The sequence below is a fragment of the Alternaria novae-zelandiae genome (assembly GCF_023758075.1).
Source record: "Alternaria novae-zelandiae strain BMP 2774 chromosome Unknown scaffold_43, whole genome shotgun sequence".
Classification (NCBI taxonomy): domain Eukaryota; kingdom Fungi; phylum Ascomycota; class Dothideomycetes; order Pleosporales; family Pleosporaceae; genus Alternaria; species Alternaria novae-zelandiae.
This window is the reverse complement of record NW_026057003.1, coordinates 34,760-52,858: the sequence shown is the minus strand read 5'-3', so window position 1 is coordinate 52,858 and position 18,099 is coordinate 34,760. Positions and strand designations below refer to the sequence as shown.

The following is an 18,099-nucleotide window of genomic DNA, read 5'->3' as shown; positions in this document are numbered from 1 at the left end:
TAACCAGAGCTCAACAATATGCATGATGTACCCTTTTTGTGGAAGAGGGTTTGTTTGTTGAGGTTATCTCGGAATGCTCGGGAGATAGGGAGATAAGGAGATGGAAGGTAGGAGGGGTAGGAGTTAGTGGGAGATGCAGGGCCAAGCGCCTTCGCCATATGGCCGTCGTCATTATCGTGTACACCGAGCATTATAGTGAAGGGGGGTTGTTTGAACATGTTTTTGTTGCATTACAATACATAAATCTCTCTTGCGAAACCATGAACATATCTAATCTTGATGCGCCGGGTGACCCAAACACGCCACGTAGGGGAATAATGTTTCCTTCTAGGAAGGATATATGAACCGTTTTGCCCCTTGCTCCAACTATACTACCATGCATCTAATCGTTCGTGAATATTGAGGGACACCGCCCGCCGGTGTTGACACGTATATTTAACATTGCGCGATGGCGACGGAAACAGCCTGGTCGTCCGAGTGGCTGATGCTGATGTTGATGTTCTTAACACCTACGCGCTTGGCTTCTTCGTCGGCTTTGCCGTAGAGCTGTGAATACGTTAGTATATGGTTTCAGAGTTGGTAATAGTGGGGGCATACCTGAACGGTTGGCGCGCCAGACTTGTCGTTGATGATCTCGATATCCTTCAGCGGAGCACCGGCGCCTTCACCCTTGACACCAAGAGACTTGAAGACAGCCTCTTTCGCTGACCACTTGCCTGTGAAGCTGGCTTGTGGGTTTGGCGACTTTTGGCAGTATGCGATTTCCTTCTCGGTGAAGTTACGCTCGATAAAGGTCTCGTTCTCAATATTCAGCGCACTGAGGCTCTCAACATCGACACCAACCTTGCTGTTGGAAGAGGCTGTGGCTTGAGTGAGCTGCTCAACCATCTTCATCGTCTCTTGCGCCTTCTTGTCCTTCTTGGGAGCAGGAGTCTTCGCATAGCTGTATGTCGAAGTCTTCTTGTTCATGGTGACGCGCGCTTGCGGGTTGAGGAAGACCTCCTGCATCTTCTCGTCCTCGTATGGCGCCTTGTCCTTGGCACGGAACATGGTGTTGTTGATGAGGCCATCGTGGAAGTATCGGTATGCCCTCTTTTGGCGAGCTTCAACCTTTTGCTTGTAGGCAGCAAATTGGTGGTGCTCAAGAGCGGCGAACAGGTACTTGGGGTGAATACCGATAGCTTGAGTTCCCTTCTGTCCGAAACCGAACGAAGTAACGGAGAAGGCCTTGATACCATCGGTCTGGATGGCCTGCGATGGGTAGACGATGTAGTCGTATTGCTCCATGATCTTGTCGACGTTATCGGCGTTACGGTTGCCAGGCACAAGACCAGTGTTGAGCACCTGCAAGCAACCGTTGAACATCCAGGCACCGGCAGCACCCTTGGGATGACCAGTGAGGTACTTCTGCCAGATACCAAGCAGTGCATTGCCCTTCTTGCGGCCGAGGTGGCGCATCTGGTGGTTGATGACGTCGGACTCGTTCTTGTCGTTCGCAACAGTGGAGGTACCGTGGAAAGAAGCGACGTCGAGATCGTCAATGGTAAGACCCCAGGTAGCAAGAGCACCACGAAGAGGAGCAATGCGTGCATCTTGCTTCCAGAAGGCGTTACCGAGACTGTTGAGCGCGTCCTTTTCTTGTCGCTTAGCTTCCATCTCGATGTTAGCAGCACGCTCCTCGAGATAGGCAGCCTCGTCAAAGTCCTCGCCAGTGGCGTCCTTCATCGCCGCGACTTCCTCCTGGAGGTAGAGGACTTCCGACTCCTGCCACTGCTTGATCTGCTTGCGGCGAAGGTCCATCTGTCTCCTCCTGTACTTGATGTCAAGGAGCGGAGATGGGAACTTGGACGGGTTCTCTCGTGCGGTGGTCAATACACCCTTTCCTGGAGCAGGGACGGAACGACCAATCTTGTCGGTTGCTGTGGCCGTGAAGCCAAGGATACCGTAGATGGGGACTCCCATGTCGAGGGCGAGCTTGGCGTCCATGATGACTTGCATACCGCAACCTTGCGACTCCATGAAGCCATTTCGGGTTGTGGTGGTGGGGCGCGACATTTCCTTGGGTGTACGTCCATGGGCGAATTCGTCTTCGGCGTTGCTAGTGGCCTTCATGTTGGCGAATTCGTAGGAGCCTTCCTCTTGGAAGTCATCGAAACCACCAACGAAGCAGACACGGGCCTTTCCTTCAACGATCGTGTCGTAACCGATGTCAAGAGACTCAACAGCAGTGGCACAAGCACCGACGGGTGTCTTGATAGGTCCAGTGGATGAAATGAGCAACATATTGACCCAAGCGCTCATAGTGTTGATGAAAGACTCTTGCAGAATATCCTTCTGGACTGGCTTGTCCATGAATCGGTCTTTGTACATTCCTCGAAGGGCGGTAGTACCACCAATACCGGAACCGACGCAGTTACCGACTTGAGACAAGTGGACATATTGGTAGAACTCGTAGGGGTCGGTGATACCACTGGCAAGCAGACACTCGGCCGTGGAGACAAGCACGAAGAGTGTGACAGGGTCGACTTGGGAGATGATGTCGTCGGGCACACCGTACTTCTTTGCATCCCAGCCAGTCGGGATTTGACCAGCTACGAGACGGTCGAAGCGAAGAGCCTTGGGAAGGAGGAGTGTAGCTCCCTTCTTCATGCGGACAGTGTACTCGCTAGACTCTTCGATCGCAAAGATCTCAACCTTGTCACCATGCTCCTTCTTGAACTCCTCTGCAAGCTCCTTGGAAGCCTCGAATGGATCGAGATCCTCCTCAATCTGGATCTCTTGCATAAGCTGCTTCTTCTTGGGGTCGTAGCCATTGAAGAGCTCGGGCTCGATAAGGCGGATACCGGCGTGCTCGAGAATGTACTTCTCGTACTTGGGCTTGACATCCTTGTCATCGATTGGCTCGTTGGTCTTGGCGTCAACCCATCCGGAGTAGCTCTTGCCCTTGAGAGGACCGTTGTGGTTCTTGATGAGACCCATGATCCAAGCCATCTCAACGCATCCCTCAATGGAGAATTCGCCGTACGCTTCCATCTCCCAGCGTGTCCTGGAGTTACCCCAAGGACCGACTTCAGAGAAACCAGTGACGACGACGACCTTCTCAAGGTCGACCATACCCTTAAGGTTATCGTTGAGAGGCTTGACCTCTGTGTCCCAATCAGGTAGGGTGGGGAAGTCGAACTTCATGTTTGCACGTGGCTCGATCGTGGCCTTCTTGTATAGGGCCTCGCTGGCCTCGCCGTTGACAACCTTGTTCTCGATGGCATTCTCCTTGATGACGGCGCGGCGGATGTCGCTTGTCTCTGTGAGTTCCTTGCGCAAGTCGGTCATCAAGTCCTTCAGGTTAGGAATGTACTGGAAGCCGCCGTTGAGGTCAGCCCACACAGGCTCAACCTGGCAGAGGTTGACGATCGGTGGCGCCATCAAACCAAGCAAGTTGAAGGCCATCTCCTGCTGAGAGAAGGTGCGGACACCATACTTCTCAATACCCTCGGCGACGATGTTGTTGGCGCCCATCAAACCTGTGCCTCGAGTCCAGCCGATGACAGCACCACAGATGGTGAGGTAGTTGCCCCAGCTCTCTGAGTGCCACCTCGAGAAAAGAGTCTCGAGCGACATCTTGGATTCTGAGTAGAGACCGTCGTTACCGAAGGTTCCGTGGTTGGGTGACAATGGCAGGATGACTTGTGCTGGGCGGGTCTCGTAGCCGTAGGCCTGCTTTTGCTTCTTGACAGCTCCAAGCATGCGCAACAGGTTGGTCAACATGATGCGGTGAGCGAGCTCAGACTTGGAGTCGATGCTGTCAATTTCGCGGCCATTCTCTGGAATAGCAGCAAAAGGAACGATGAGGTCGAGATCCCATCCAAGGCCCTTCTTGGTGTCGAAGATGTAGTCGACCAAAGCTTCAACATCTTGGTTGCTGCCCTGGTTGAAAGGCACAACAATGAGCTGAGAGCCGCGGGCGCCGTATCGCGAGTACATGGACTGGTAGTACTCGGTGACCTCCCGGGAGAACCTGGAAGTTGTGACGACGACCTTGGCACCACCGCTGATGAGACCCTGAAGGACTTGCGCGCCGATAGAGCCCGCACCAGCGCCCGTCATAAGAGCGTACTTGCCCTGGAAAGTGACACCAGACTTAGCGGCATCCTCTAGGCAGTCCAGGTAAACGCCAGTCAGCTTCTTGCTGTACTCCCAGCCATGGTCATCCTTGCGCTTGAGATGTAGGAAGGGAATAGTCTCGACCTTGCCCTGCTTAGCAGAAGGATTGACGCGACCGTTGCGACCCCTCTTGCCGCTAGCAGCCTTGCCGTTCTCGCTGGGCATAATCTGTCCCTCGTTCATTGACAACGAACGGATGACATTGCTGTAGAGGCTCTTGATCTGAAGTTGCGAGGACTTGGAGAGCTTGTGTTGTTGCTTGATGAGCTTGTAGATCCTTTGGAGGTCGTTCTGGACCTTGGTGCGGTTGCCGTACTCGGACAGCTTTCCGCCCTCAGCCATCTCGCGCACGTAGTGCTCAAGCTTGCGGACGCTCGCTCTTGGCGCTTCCTTGTAGTTCATGTTGCCCTTGGCATCAATCTCTAGGTGTGGCGCTGTGGGTACTGCGACATCCTTGTAGACTGGAGCCTCGTTCAAAACCTCCTTGCAGTTGTCGATAAGCTGCTGACCGAGCTCCTTTGCAAGCTCATATGTCTCACCGCGCTCGGTAGGGCAGTGATCCATGTGGTACTGCATGAAGTCGAGAAGGAGAGGGTTCGAGCGGTTCATGATGGCGATGCAGCGACTGACAATCTCACGGTCGACAGCCTTCAGCTTGCCAAAGATGATATCGTAGTACATGGTGAGGGCGTCCTGGCGCGCCCAGTTCCATGATGAGTCGTAGACGCGCGCCTTGAGCGGTGTGAATTGGGGCTCAATGCCAGAAGCGTAGAATTCGCCGTGCTCCGTGTTCCAGAGGTCAAGCTGGGCCTGGAGCGCAGATTGTGCCTTTTGTGAGTCGACGAACGACTTGTCGCCCGCACGAAGATCGATCTTGAGGTATCGCGCGAAAAGCTCAAGCTGCTGCTTGAACAGTTGGCGTTGGTCCTTTGTGAGCGCGTCGATCGCGGCGGGGTCCATCATCATGCCACCACCCGAACCACCAGCGTCTCCGCCGGCTGTAGGAGCAGACAGGCTGATTCCAGCGATGCCCGCGTATTTGTTCGCTTGTTCATCGAGGAAGGCCTTGCCGTCGGCTTCTGAGGCAAGACGGGCTGCTGGCTCGTTGGTGATGGCGAGCAGCAAAACTCCGTCCTGTCGCCCTTGGGCCAGTCCCCATCTTGTCTCGAGGTGCTTTCGCACGGCTGTGATGTTGAAGCCACCAGGCATCTTGGCGGACACCATGCGGGCAATGAGCGAGGAGGACTGCTTGCCAAGCTGACCATTGAAGGTAGCCTGCATCGAAGCACCGAGCTCGTCGAGAGGGGTATCCTCGGGCTTTTCGGGAGTTGAGCCAAACTCCTTGCCCAGGTCTCCGAGGATTTCGTTCTGGAGCGTGGACTTGCCTGCGAAGCTTGTTAGTCACAGTTTTACGCTAGACGTGCAATTGACGGACCTCCGACTAAATCCTTGATGGCCTTGCTCAGCGGAATGTCCATGAGCGGCTTCTTCAGCTTCTGCGCCACCAGTGTCCGCAGAATGTCGGTGGCTGTGACGGGGGCATCTGGCACCTGAGCTGCGGGCCCGGCACTCGGTGGTGGAGGGGCTGCGGCGGCGGCGGCAGGTGCTGAAGAGGCGGGTGCAGACGAGGGCGCTGATGAGGCCGCCGCGGGAGCCTCTGGTTCCTCCTCTATTGGGTCTACATCGTAGTAGATGTCCTTGGCGTCCTTGTTGTAGCACAGGATCTGACGCTGCAGCGACCGCGCCGCATCGTGTCCTTCGTATTTGCTGGCGAGGGTGCGCTTCGCCATGACACCGAGCGTGTCTGCGGGGCCGATCTCGACGATGCGCTCCGTCGTCTTCTCGCCGAGGACGACATCCTGCGTCTCGATCCACCTGACGGGCGAGGCGAACTGGTATGCGAGCAGCTCAATGAGCAGCGTGTGCGAGAGCTCCTGCTCGACCTCGGGACGCATGGCGAGGGAATGAGGGAGCAATTGGCGGAAAGGAGGGTGGTTGAAGCTCAACGGAGCTCAAAGGGTATCTCTATTACAAAATAGAAGACGGGTATCGTGGGTCTAGGGAGGGAGGAGCGGCCAGGAAGAAGACGCGCTATTAGGTGGGTGGGTAGTGTATAGTGCGGTGAGAGCACGAGAGACGATTCAAGGGTCCGGGAGGGGTGCGTTGGCTCCCCGCGAACGACAACTTTCTTCTTCTTCGCGAATAAGTGAGGGAAGGGGTCAGCGGGCGTTGCAGGAACAAGAGACTCAACGCATTGGCTGTTTATCTCTTGTTGGACAGCAGCAGCGGGCGTTGATATGGCCGGGCGTTGAGGATTTCTCCCGCTTCGGGCTGGCGGTACTAAAATTCCAGACCCCTGCGACTGCAGCTCGTTACTGCTTTGGCCGGTGCTCAACGAACTAATCTCGCCTGGAAGAAGATGGGCTTGCGAGCGAAGAACAGGCGGCCACCGCACGAAGGGGATTGCGGTTCGACTTGCGAGTGGGTGCCAGCCTCGCACCGAAACTTGGAAACTCGGCCCACCGTGTCCTCAACAGCTGCGTGGGCGCGGATAAGCGCATGGCGGCGACTTGTTGAGTGCCTCTGCCCCAGCATTTGTGTAGGAACATACCGCAGACCCCTGCCGCCGCTAGTGACCCATGATATGCGGGCCAAATCTGAGCTCCTCTCGAAAAAGTCGACCCAGACGGCGCGACCATAACCACGCCAGCGCACCGCTTCCGACCCATTCCTCACCTCCTCCCCGCCCAATTGCATAAGCACTCCCTTCTGATTACTTTTCTTAAACCCTGGGGCCGTTCGTAATCCTGCTGCCTGCGGTATTCTCTCCACGCCCCTCGCACACCGCACCGCACATAGCAAGGGAGCTGCTACACATTACTAGCAGTACGGGCCCTATCCCAGCACACCGGCCAGATTAGCTTCTGTCTGAGTGAAGAGGTACGCATTGAGTCTTTCTTGCGAGCAGTTCAAGACAGCTGTCTTCCGGACGTCTTTTGGCCCGGGCCATTGCGTTGATTGCATTGCACCTCCCCCGCCATACCAGACGTGAGCTCACACTGCTCAGACGCTCCTTCCTGCCCACGTCGCTCCTTCCACACCTATAATCTGTCAGAGGTACGCGCCTTCCGTTGCTCGTCACTCACCTCCATCTCTCAGGCACTCAGCTTACCATTTCCTATAGGACACCAGTAATCCCACATCCACCATGTACGGTTCCGGCCAGCAGACGGGCATCTCCACGCCCCGCTCTGCCGCAAACCTGCGCCCGCTCATCCTCTCTCACGGCTCGCTCGAATACACGCTCCTCATCCCGACCGCCCTCCACTTCAATGCACAACAATTGAGGGACACGTTCAAGTCGACGCTCCCAGAGCCCACCGACGAGCTCGCCCTAGACGATGAGCCATCATCGGTGGCGGAGCTGGTGGCGCGATACCTTGGCTTTGTCGCGAAGGAGGTAGAGGAGGGGGAGGACCCTGACTCTTTCGAGGAGGTGCTCAAGCTCGTTCTTACCGAATTCGAGCGTGCCTTCCTCCGCGGCAACGAGGTGCACGCGCTGGCTGCATCTCTGCCCGGCATCACCGAGAAGAAGCTGGTCACGGTACGGTCATACTACGCTGCTCGCGCGGCGGTAGAGAGGCCAATCAAGCACCACGAGTCCGCTCTCTTCCGCGAGGCTTCCGACGAGAATGCCTTCATCTACGCTGTCCTGGGCGGCCAAGGCAACATTGAGGAGTACTTCGATGAACTCCGCGAAATCTACAACACCTACCCCTCATTCGTAGAGGACTTTGTTGCCGCCGAGGCCCAACATCTCCTCGTCCTGTCGCGTGACCCGCGCGCCGAGAAGCTCTACTCCAAGGGCCTCGATGTCATGCGATGGCTCAACAACCGAGACTCACAACCCGATACCGACTACCTGGTTTCGGCACCTGTCAGTTTGCCCTTGATTGGGTTGACTCAGCTTGCACACTACGTCGTAACGTGCAGAGTGCTCGGCAGCCATCCCGGCCACGTACGCAGCCGCTTGTCTGGTGTAACCGGTCACTCGCAGGGTGTCGTCACAGCCGCCGCTATCGCCGAAGCTAAGAATTGGGAATCTTTTGAGCGATCTGCCAAGAAAGCCATTGAGATCCTCTTCTGGATCGGTGCGCGGAGTCAGCAAGCCTTCCCCAGGACCTCGTTGGCACCGACAGTCTTGCAAGACTCGGATGAGAACGGCGAGGGTGTCCCCACGCCTATGCTTTCCATCCGTGATCTCTCAAGAAAAGCAGTCCAGGACCACATTGACGCGACAAATGCCCATTTGCCCCAAGATCGGCACATTGCCATCTCTCTAGTCAACAGCGCTCGCAACTTCGTAGTCACAGGTCCACCAATCTCTCTGTACGGTCTCAACCTTCGTTTGCGCAAGGACAAGGCCCCGACTGGCCTGGACCAAACGAGAATCCCCTACACTGAGCGCAAAGTGCGCTTTGTCAACCGCTTCCTACCCATCACTGCTCCTTTCCACAGCCCATATCTGGTAGATGCGACCAAGCAGCTCGAAGATGATCTCAAGTCAATCAAGATCTCCACTGCCGATCTTGGCATCCCCATGTATGACACACATACAGGCCAAGACCTTCGCGAGACCGAGAGTGACAACATCGTGCCTCGTCTTGTCAGCATGATCACTGCCGACTCGGTCGAGTGGGAGAAGGCAACTGTCTTCCCCAAGGCTACCCACATTCTCGACTTCGGCCCCGGTGGTATCTCAGGCCTCGGAGTGCTCACTAACCGCAACAAAGACGGTACTGGTGTCCGTGTTATCCTTGCGGGTGCCATCGACGGACAGAACGCCGAAGTTGGCTACAAGCCCGAAATCTTTGACCGCGACTTCGACCATGCTGTTAAGTACGCTGTCGACTGGGTCAAGGAGCACGGACCGCGTCTTGTCAAGACTTCCACTGGCCAAACCTACGTCGACACCAAGATGAGTCGTATGCTCGGTTTGCCTCCAGTGATGGTGGCTGGTATGACGCCTTGCACTGTTCCATGGGATTTTGTTGCAGCGACCATGAACGCCGGCTATGAGATCGAACTTGCCGGTGGCGGCTACTACAATGAGAAGACCATGACCGAAGCTATCACTAAGGTCGAGAAGGCGATTCCTGCCGGTCGTGGTATCAGCGTCAACCTCATCTACGTTAACCCTCGCGCTATGGCCTGGCAGATCCCCCTCTTGGCCAAGCTCAGGGCCGAAGGTGTTCCCATCGAAGGTCTTACCATCGGTGCTGGTGTTCCATCCATTGAAGTAGCCAACGAATACATCGAGACCCTTGGCATCAAGCACATTGCCTTCAAGCCTGGTTCCGTCGAGGCTATTCAGCAGACCATTAACATTGCGAAGGCGAACCCTACCTTCCCGGTCTTGATGCAATGGACTGGTGGTCGTGGTGGAGGTCATCATTCCTTCGAGGACTTCCATCAGCCCATTCTGCAGATGTACAGCCGTCTGCGCAAGTGTGAGAACCTGATTCTCGTCGCAGGTTCCGGTTTCGGTGGCGCCGAAGACACATACCCATACCTCACCGGTCAATGGTCTACCAAATTTGGATACCCACCCATGCCATATGACGGTTGCTTGTTCGGCAGTCGCGTAATGACGGCGAAGGAATGCTACACATCAAAGATGGCCAAACAAGCTATCGTTGACGCCCCTGGTCTTGACGACGAGGACTGGGAGAAGACCTACAAGGGCCCAGCTGGAGGTGTCATCACTGTTCGCTCTGAGATGGGTGAGCCAATCCACAAGCTTGCCACTCGTGGTGTCATCTTCTGGCATGAGATGGACCAGAAGATCTTCAGTCTCGACAAGGCCAAGCGTGTCCCCGAACTGAAGAAGATGCGCGAGTACATCATCGAGAAGCTGAACAAGGACTTCCAGAAGGTCTGGTTCGGCAAGAACAAGAAGGGAGAGTCAGTTGACTTGGAAGACATGACCTACACTGAGGTTGTCCAACGTATGGTAGACCTCATGTACGTCAAGCACCAATCCCGCTGGATCGACCAGAGTTTGAAGCGCTTGACTGGCGACTTCATCCGCCGACTGGAAGAGCGTTTCAGCAAAGCTAGCAGCGAGTCACTCATCCAAAACTACGATGAGCTCAACGACCCCTTCCCAATGCTCGAGAAGGTCTTCAAGGCTTACCCCGATGCCGACAACCAGCTCATCAGCGCCCAAGATGTGCAACACTTCCTGTTGCTCTGCCAACGTCGTGGACAGAAGCCTGTACCGTTCGTTCCCGTCCTTGACGAGACCTTTGAATTTTTCTTCAAGAAGGATTCACTCTGGCAATCCGAGGATCTCGATGCTGTCGTTGACCAAGACGTTGGCAGGACATGTATCCTTCAAGGACCCATGGCTGTCAAGTACTCCACCAAGGTTGACGAGCCCATCAAGGAGATCCTGGATGGTGTCCACGAGGGTCACATCAAGCTCCTTATGCACGACATCTACGGCGATGACGAGTCCAAGGTTCCCGTCATTGAGTACTTCGGTAGTAACCTGCTAGCGCCACCCCAGGGTCTAGAGGTCGATGGTCTTACCGTCTCAGAGCTTGAGAACAAGGTCATCTACCGCCTCTCCGCTGCTCCCAACGCTACAATGCCAGAAGTACACTCATGGCTGCAACTCCTGGCAGGCTCCAGCTATTCATGGAGACATGCTTTCTTCACCGCAGACATCTTCGTGCAGGGTCAGCGTTTCCAGACCAACCCTACTTCCCGAGTTTTTGCTCCCACACCCGGCATGGTTGTCGAAATTCAGAACCCCAACGAGCCTGCCAAGACTGCCATCATCGTCAAGGAGCTGCATCACGGCGGCAAGCTAATCAAGACCGTCGAAGTCAGCCTCACCAAAGACAGTGAGATCCTGCTCAACATCTACGAGGAGCGTACCGCCATTGGACACGCAGTCGCATTGCCTTTCCGCTTCACCTACCGTCCTGACGTAGGCTACGCGCCTATTCATGAGGTCATGGATGCCCGAAACGACCGCATCAAGGACTTCTACTACAAGATCTGGTTTGGAGATGAGGCATGCCCATTCGATGCGTCCGTCACTTCACGCTTCGATGGTGGCCGCGCCACTGTAACAAGTGAGGCCATCAACGACTTCGTCCACGCAGTCGGAAACAAGGGTGAGGCCTTTGTTGACCGACCTGGCAAGGAAGTCTACGCTCCCATGGACTTCGCCATCGTTGTCGGCTGGAAGGCCATCACCAGGCCTATCTTCCCTCGCGCAATCGATGGTGACCTTCTCAAGTTGGTCCATCTTTCCAACGGGTTCCGCATGATCTCTGGCGCTGAGCCCTTGAAGAAGGGCGATGTTCTTGACACCACTGCACAGATCAATGCTGTCATCAACCAGGACTCTGGTAAGATGGTAGAGGTCTGTGGCACTATCACCCGCGATGGTAAGCCAGTGATGGAAGTCACTAGTCAGTTCCTCTACCGCGGCGCATATGATGATTTCCAGAACACGTTCCAGAGGAAGGTCGAGAAGCCCATTCAGCTCAACTTGGCTACCAGCAAGGACGTGGCCATCCTGCGATCAAAGGAGTGGTTCAACTTCGAGGAGCCTGAGATCGACCTGCTGAACAAGACCTTGCTCTTCAAGCTCGAGACTGTCGTGCGATACAAGAACAAGACAGTCTTCTCTGACATCGAGACTCAAGGAGAGGTCTTGCTCGAACTCCCGACTAAGGAGGTGATCCAAATCGCTTCCGTGCAATACAGCTCGGGCACCGCATACGGCAACCCCGTCCTCGACTACTTGGAGCGCAATGGAGCTGCGGTTGATCAGCCAGTGCTGTTCGACAACGCTATCCCACTTCACGGCAAGGCACCGCTTCAGCTCAAGGCACCTGCTTCCAACGAGAACTACGCTCGCGTCTCTGGCGACTACAATCCCATTCACGTCTCACGTGTCTTTGCTAGTTACGCCAACCTACCTGGTACAATTACCCACGGCATGTACTCTAGCGCAGCTGTCCGAAGCTTGGTAGAGACCTGGGCCGCCGAGAACAATGTCGGTCGTGTTAGGAGCTACCACGTCAACCTCGTGGGCATGGTGCTTCCCGACGACATGCTCGATGTCAAGCTTCAGCACGTCGGTATGGTGTCCGGTCGTAAGATCATCAAGATTGAAGTCAGCAACCAAGAGACCGAAGACAAGGTCCTCCTTGGTGAGGCTGAGGTCGAGCAACCCACTACCTCATACGTCTTCACTGGACAAGGATCGCAAGAGCAGGGTATGGGTATGGAGCTTTACAACAGCAGTCCCGTCGCCAAGGAAGTCTGGGACCGCGCCGACAAGCACTTCATGGACAACTATGGTAAGTCTGCACCAATCATCTATATCATACCGTGGCTAATTCACAACAGGCTTCGCCATCACCAACATCGTGAAGAACAACCCCAAGGAGCTTACCATTCACTTTGGTGGCCCAGTCGGCAAGGCTATCCGCCAGAACTACATGTCCATGACATTCGAGACTGTTGCTGCGGACGGCTCGATCAAGTCTGAGAAGATCTTCAAGGAGATTGACGAGAACACCACCTCGTACACCTACCGGTCGCCGACTGGTCTGTTGTCAGCGACTCAATTCACACAGCCTGCTCTGACACTTATGGAGAAGGCATCGTTTGAGGACATGCGCGCCAAGGGTCTGATCCAAGTCGAGAGCACATTCGCTGGACACTCTCTTGGTGAATACTCTGCCCTTGCTGCCATGGCTGAGGTCATGCCTATTGAGAGCTTGGTCTCGGTAGTGTTCTACCGTGGTCTTACCATGCAAGTCGCCGTCGAGCGTGACGAGACCGGTCGCTCCAACTACTCCATGTGCGCTGTCAACCCCAGCAGGATCTCCAAGACCTTCAACGAGCAAGCTCTCCAGTACGTTGTCGAGAACATTGCCGAGACAACCGGATGGCTTTTGGAGATTGTCAACTACAACATCGCCAACATGCAGTACGTTGCTGCCGGTGACCTCCGCGCTCTCGACTGCCTTACTGGCGTGACAAACTACCTCAAACAACAAAAGATCGACATTCAAGCGCTCATGCAGACTCTGTCGCTAGAGGAAGTTAAGAACCACCTAGTCGAAATCATCAAGGGTTGCGCCGAGCAGACAGAGGCCAAGCCCAAGCCGCTCGACCTCCAGCGTGGCTTTGCTACCATCCCGCTCAAGGGTATCGATGTTCCCTTCCACTCGACCTTCTTGCGATCCGGTGTCAAGCCCTTCAGGTCTTTCCTTCTTAAGAAGATCCACAAGACATCCATCGACCCCAGCAAGCTAGTCGGAAAGTACATCCCCAACGTAACTGCGAAGCCATTCGCGTTGACCAAGGAATACTTCGAGGACGTGTACAAGCTCACCAACTCACCCAAGATCGGCAACATCCTGGCCAACTGGGAGAAGTACGAGGAGAGCGGCAAGGAGGAGACCAAGACCGAGGCTGCTGCGTAAAGCAAGTCGACATGTATGCATAGACAGATAGATAACGAGATTCCTTGATTGGGGCGTTTGGCGGTTCAACAAGTAGATAATTGGCCATTTGATATCCAGGTTGGAGGCTTCGATGCTCTTCTTCATGATAAAACTTAGTAATTCATTCGTTCGAAAAAAAGACATTTACAAACTATATATGACAGGAGTAGAAAAAGTGTGAATATTCGTGAGATGACCTTTGTTCCACCAGTTCGCCAACCTATGCTACCTTTTGCGAGCCCCAAGCCTACCCTACGACAACCCTAAGAAAGCACATGAATACAGATCGAAAGAATGCGCTTATATCCAAATCAATCACCAAAGAAAAAGATACACAATGAAAAGTATCATGCATAGAAAAGAGTGTTGTTCTATCGAAACAACCCCCGTTTCCTCGGTGTCCTGCCCCCATCCGCCGTCGCCACCGCTTCCTGCGCCGAACTCGAAGTCCCCAACGCAGGCATAGTATGCGCATGCACCAGCGGCGGCGCCTCAATATGTCTCTGGCCCTGATACGGCGTGTTATGACTCTGATACGGCGTTCCCTGTAATTGCTGCTGCTGTTGTTGATACGGCGTCGGTAACTGCTGCCAATTCTGCTGGTAGCTTTGGTGGTTATAACTATCGTTGTACCCGTTGCTGATTACTCTGTGGGGCGTTTGTGGGACGAATTCGTTCGGTTGTTGGTGGTGGGGTTGTGTGTGGTGGGATTGTTGTTGCTGGGAGCGGAGGAGGCCGAAAGCCCAGTTTGAGAGGTTGAAGCCGCCGAAGATTATTATGGCTGTGAAGATCTGAAAGGGGGTGTTAGTTTGTGTTGGGATATATATTTGGGGGTTGGTGGTGGTGGGGCTGGGGTCTGCTGCGCTGACAGCAATCGCAGGACTGGGTGTAGTGGTTGTGCGAACGCGTATGCGCAGAATCAATGTGCTCGCGCCGTTCGTGAACAGCCCTATACACAGCGACCGCCGGTATACCGAGAAGAAAGCAACATACCATAGACTTATAACTAAACTCCTCGACAAAAGAGTTGAAGATCATAGCAAACGTCTTCGCCGTCACAGTCGCTCTTGCAACTTTCTTCGGATCGCGGTTCATGCACGTCTCCCAGACACCACATGCCCGCTCCATAGCCGGCACGACTTCCTCCGGTCGACAGCGATTCCGATTGTATTCAATAGCGCAACCCGCGATTTCAACCATGACCTCCGACGCGTGTTTGGAGGACTCGATGTCGACGTCGGTCATGACGCCCGCCCAGGCGGAGTAGACGATGTAGATGAAGAGGCTGCCGAGGAACATGTTGACGGTGAGTTGGAGGTAGTAGGATAGTACGGAGGGGAGGTTGGGGTGCGCTTCGACCCACGAGAGGAAGCCGCCTACGCTCATAGCGAGAGTCTGCTGGACGGGGCCCGCCTCTTTGGGAGGGACTTGGGGTCGTCTCTGATCGTTGTCGGAGTCTTCGCCGTCGTCGTCGTGGACCGTGGCGCGCTTCTTGGACCGTGACCGCTCTGACCGGCGCTTGACTATGCGGTTCTCGGCTTTCTTGGAGTAGTACTTTTGCGACACGTCCTTGTCTTTGTCCCGCTCTCTGTCCCGCTCTTTGGTGGGGCTCGGCGTGGACATGAAGGTCCGCTTGAACCAGCTGTCTCGCCGACCGCCCTTTACATCGCCGTTGCCCAACCGCCCCATCTTGCTCGCCAATTGTGTGTCTGGTGTGCCAGGGTCGCTGTCTACCTGTGGTGTGCCGGGTGTTTCCCCGCCTGAGCTGAAGTCGAGGTCGTGTGAGGGCGTCCGCATAGACCACGGGCTCGGTTGGATGTGTGCGGGCACCGAGGATGCGGGTGTGGACGGTAGCGGCTTGCTGGGATCGCGGCTGAAGTATGTCATGCGGTTGTCGGGGTCGCGCAGCCGATTTGGAGTCGCGAAACCGTTTTTGGAGGGAGAGTCTAGGACGGAGTGAGGACCTGGCTGGCCGAAAGAAGGCCCTGAAGTCAGCGGTTGTGTTTCCCCATGTGTGTTTCGTCCGAACGCGAAAGAGGGGCCTGGGGACTCACGCTTCTTTTGTTGGCTGGCAGCGAGGAAGGGCGATTGAGCGTCGATGGGGCCTGTTTGGTTCGTCCACTCAAAGTCCATGGGCGTCGTCGAGGGGCGGTGACTTCGCGACATGATGTTTGCCAGCGAAATTACGGGACAGGTGGAAGGTTCGGTTCGGTGCGTGCGTCGTGGCGTGTTGCGCTGTTGTTGATCAACACTTGTGTGTCTAGGGTCACAGTTGCGGACTTCCGGCACTAGTCTCGATTCGGGTCACTACAGTTGCAATAATGTTGTAGGTTTGATTGCCACTGGCGAAGAGAGTACTGTTATTTTGTATCTAATCACGAAAGTGAGACGCTCGAACATTGTGAATTAACCGAATGCACGAGCATGTCTTAGTGCTTCGGATGGACGCCTAGTAGCAAGTCGTCCTCTCTGCCAGCTTCCTCAGAGTTCAAAGAATATCATAATAGTAGTAGGTATAGTACAGTGAAGATCAAAATGCAATGCCTCTGGAAGACCCCCATATGAACAGAACTCCCTAGAATAAAGATAGCCGCCTTCTCCTGTTAGGCCCCTCTCCTGGCCAAGTAGGTGGCATGACAGGTGAGACTCCCAGTGATTCCGCAAGCAAGCACAACTCGTCGTGCTGTATTTTTCCGCCGCCCTCCCCAATCTGACACCTCTCGAAACAGCTGTGTCTCAATCGCTGACTACGCTCCTTCTAGGCAGGCGTAAGGCCAACCCGTGTACCGTTCATTGACGCCAGAGTCAGTGTGAGACCCTCTCGCCACGGGCCCGGGTCTCGGCTCTCCATGGTCTTGAACTCCTGCACCATACGCACAGTCACATAGCTCGCCTCGGTAAGCGCGTACTGTTGTCCGAGACAGATGCGTGGGCCGCCGTTGAAGGGCAGGTATTCCCAGCCTGGACGGAGTGTCTCCCACCTCTCGGGCTTGTACTCGTCTGCGTCTGGGCCGTAGAGGTCGTGGCGGCGGTGCATGGTGTATGGTGAGTAGCCGACGGTCGTTCCCTTTGGTACGAACAGAGGTGCTTGGCCGTCTGGACCACCTCCTCGGGGCAGGACAGAGTCGCGGATGGCAAGGCGAGAGTTACCGGGGACGACTGGGTGGAGGCGGAGTGCTGGAGACTATTAGTATAATGATAATCTTAGCTCAGTATGCAAACTCACATTCGTTGAGGCACCACTTGACATATTTGAGGTTTCTCAACTCCTCGTACGTCGGTGTGCGACCTCCCAGTGCCGCAACCTCCTCCCTCAACTTGGCGTAGATATCAGGCCTCTTCGCAATCTGGAAAAACATGTTGCTGAGCAGACTAGCAGTCGTGTCACGTCCGGCAAGCAGGATGTTGATAAGTTCCTCACGAATCCGCTTCTTGTCGGTAGTCTGCTTAGCTACTTCTTGAATAAAGTAGTACTTGTCGTCCTTGCCCCCAGCGCTCTTCTCGGCATCCAATTCTTCCCTGAAACGGAGCGCATCGTCGACGAACTTGTCAACATAGGCGTGGCAGATGTTGATGGCCTTCTTGCCCTCAGGGTTCTTTCGGAATCGGTCGAAGATGCCCCAGCGGGTGCGGGTCGTGATGTCGTCTTGTGCGGTGGTGAAAGCCTTGCTGAAAATAACGTCCTCGTTGTTTGCGTCTTCTTGGCCGACCATGCGGAGTGAGTTGGTGGAGTGGTTGAAGAGGAACTCTGTTGCGGTGTCGATGGTCAAACGGAAAAAGAGCTCTTGCAGATCGACAGTAGCGCCATCCTTGGGGATGTGCTTGAGCATAAGCTTGAAGTGCCTCTCGAACGCCTCAATATCTGCAACTTGGTCGCGAGCGAAGTTGGGTCGCAGCAAGTGCCGGCTATTAGCCCACCGCTCACCATCCGCGTTGAAGATACCGTGGCCCAAAAGAGGAGTAAAAGCACCCTGCCTATGACCAAAACCGTAATCCTTGAACTTCAAACTCAAGATTGTCTTGACATTCTCCGGCTCACACGTCGCAATAAAAGGCATGGTAACCAGCCTGTTATGGAAAGTGTTACCGAGCCGTCCAAAGCGCTTTCTGTTCTCTTCCAGCAGGATGTGGTGCTTGCTGTTGTATGCCATGACCTTCACATTATCAATTCCGAAAATAGGGTCTTTGTGGAACTGCGCCGTGCAGGGTTGGCAGCCATTCTCTTTCTTGAAGCGCTGGCGCGCGAGGTACAGGGCAATACGGGTGTATAGGATATAGGAGATGGCGGCTCCCGCAACGATGAAAAGTAGTGGCGACTGCGCCATGGTGTCTGTAGGAATTGTGTTGTTGGAGAGTAGTAGTCGTTTTTCGGAAAAGGTTTTAGTGATGACGTCGAGGA

At 54.9% G+C, this 18,099-nt stretch overlaps 4 protein-coding genes across 4 annotated transcripts; 1 reads left to right on the top strand and 3 right to left on the bottom strand.

The window, feature by feature from the left end:
* Nucleotides 1-435: 435 nt before the first annotated feature.
* Nucleotides 436-6,116, bottom strand: J4E88_010885 (uncharacterized protein; the record flags this gene model as incomplete). Its single annotated transcript, XM_049404475.1, has 3 exons — nucleotides 436-546; nucleotides 598-5,546; nucleotides 5,597-6,116. The coding sequence occupies 3 exons, from the start codon at nucleotides 6,114-6,116 to the stop codon at nucleotides 436-438; spliced, it is 5,580 nt and encodes a 1,859-aa protein (XP_049249755.1).
* Nucleotides 6,117-7,369: 1,253 nt separating this feature from the next.
* Nucleotides 7,370-13,679, top strand: J4E88_010884 (uncharacterized protein; the record flags this gene model as incomplete). The annotated part of the gene is made up of 2 exons (XM_049404474.1): nucleotides 7,370-12,545; nucleotides 12,595-13,679. 2 exons carry the CDS (start codon nucleotides 7,370-7,372, stop codon nucleotides 13,677-13,679), a joined length of 6,261 nt encoding a protein of 2,086 aa, XP_049249754.1.
* Nucleotides 13,680-14,315: 636 nt separating this feature from the next.
* On the bottom strand, nucleotides 14,316-15,866 carry J4E88_010883 (uncharacterized protein; the record flags this gene model as incomplete). The annotated part of the gene is made up of 2 exons (XM_049404473.1): nucleotides 14,316-14,321; nucleotides 14,694-15,866. The coding sequence occupies 2 exons, from the start codon at nucleotides 15,864-15,866 to the stop codon at nucleotides 14,316-14,318; spliced, it is 1,179 nt and encodes a 392-aa protein (XP_049249753.1).
* Nucleotides 15,867-16,458: 592 nt separating this feature from the next.
* J4E88_010882 (uncharacterized protein) lies at nucleotides 16,459-18,025 on the bottom strand (the record flags this gene model as incomplete). The annotated part of the gene is made up of 2 exons (XM_049404472.1): nucleotides 16,459-16,877; nucleotides 16,927-18,025. 2 exons carry the CDS (start codon nucleotides 18,023-18,025, stop codon nucleotides 16,459-16,461), a joined length of 1,518 nt encoding a protein of 505 aa, XP_049249752.1.
* Nucleotides 18,026-18,099: the final 74 nt, after the last annotated feature.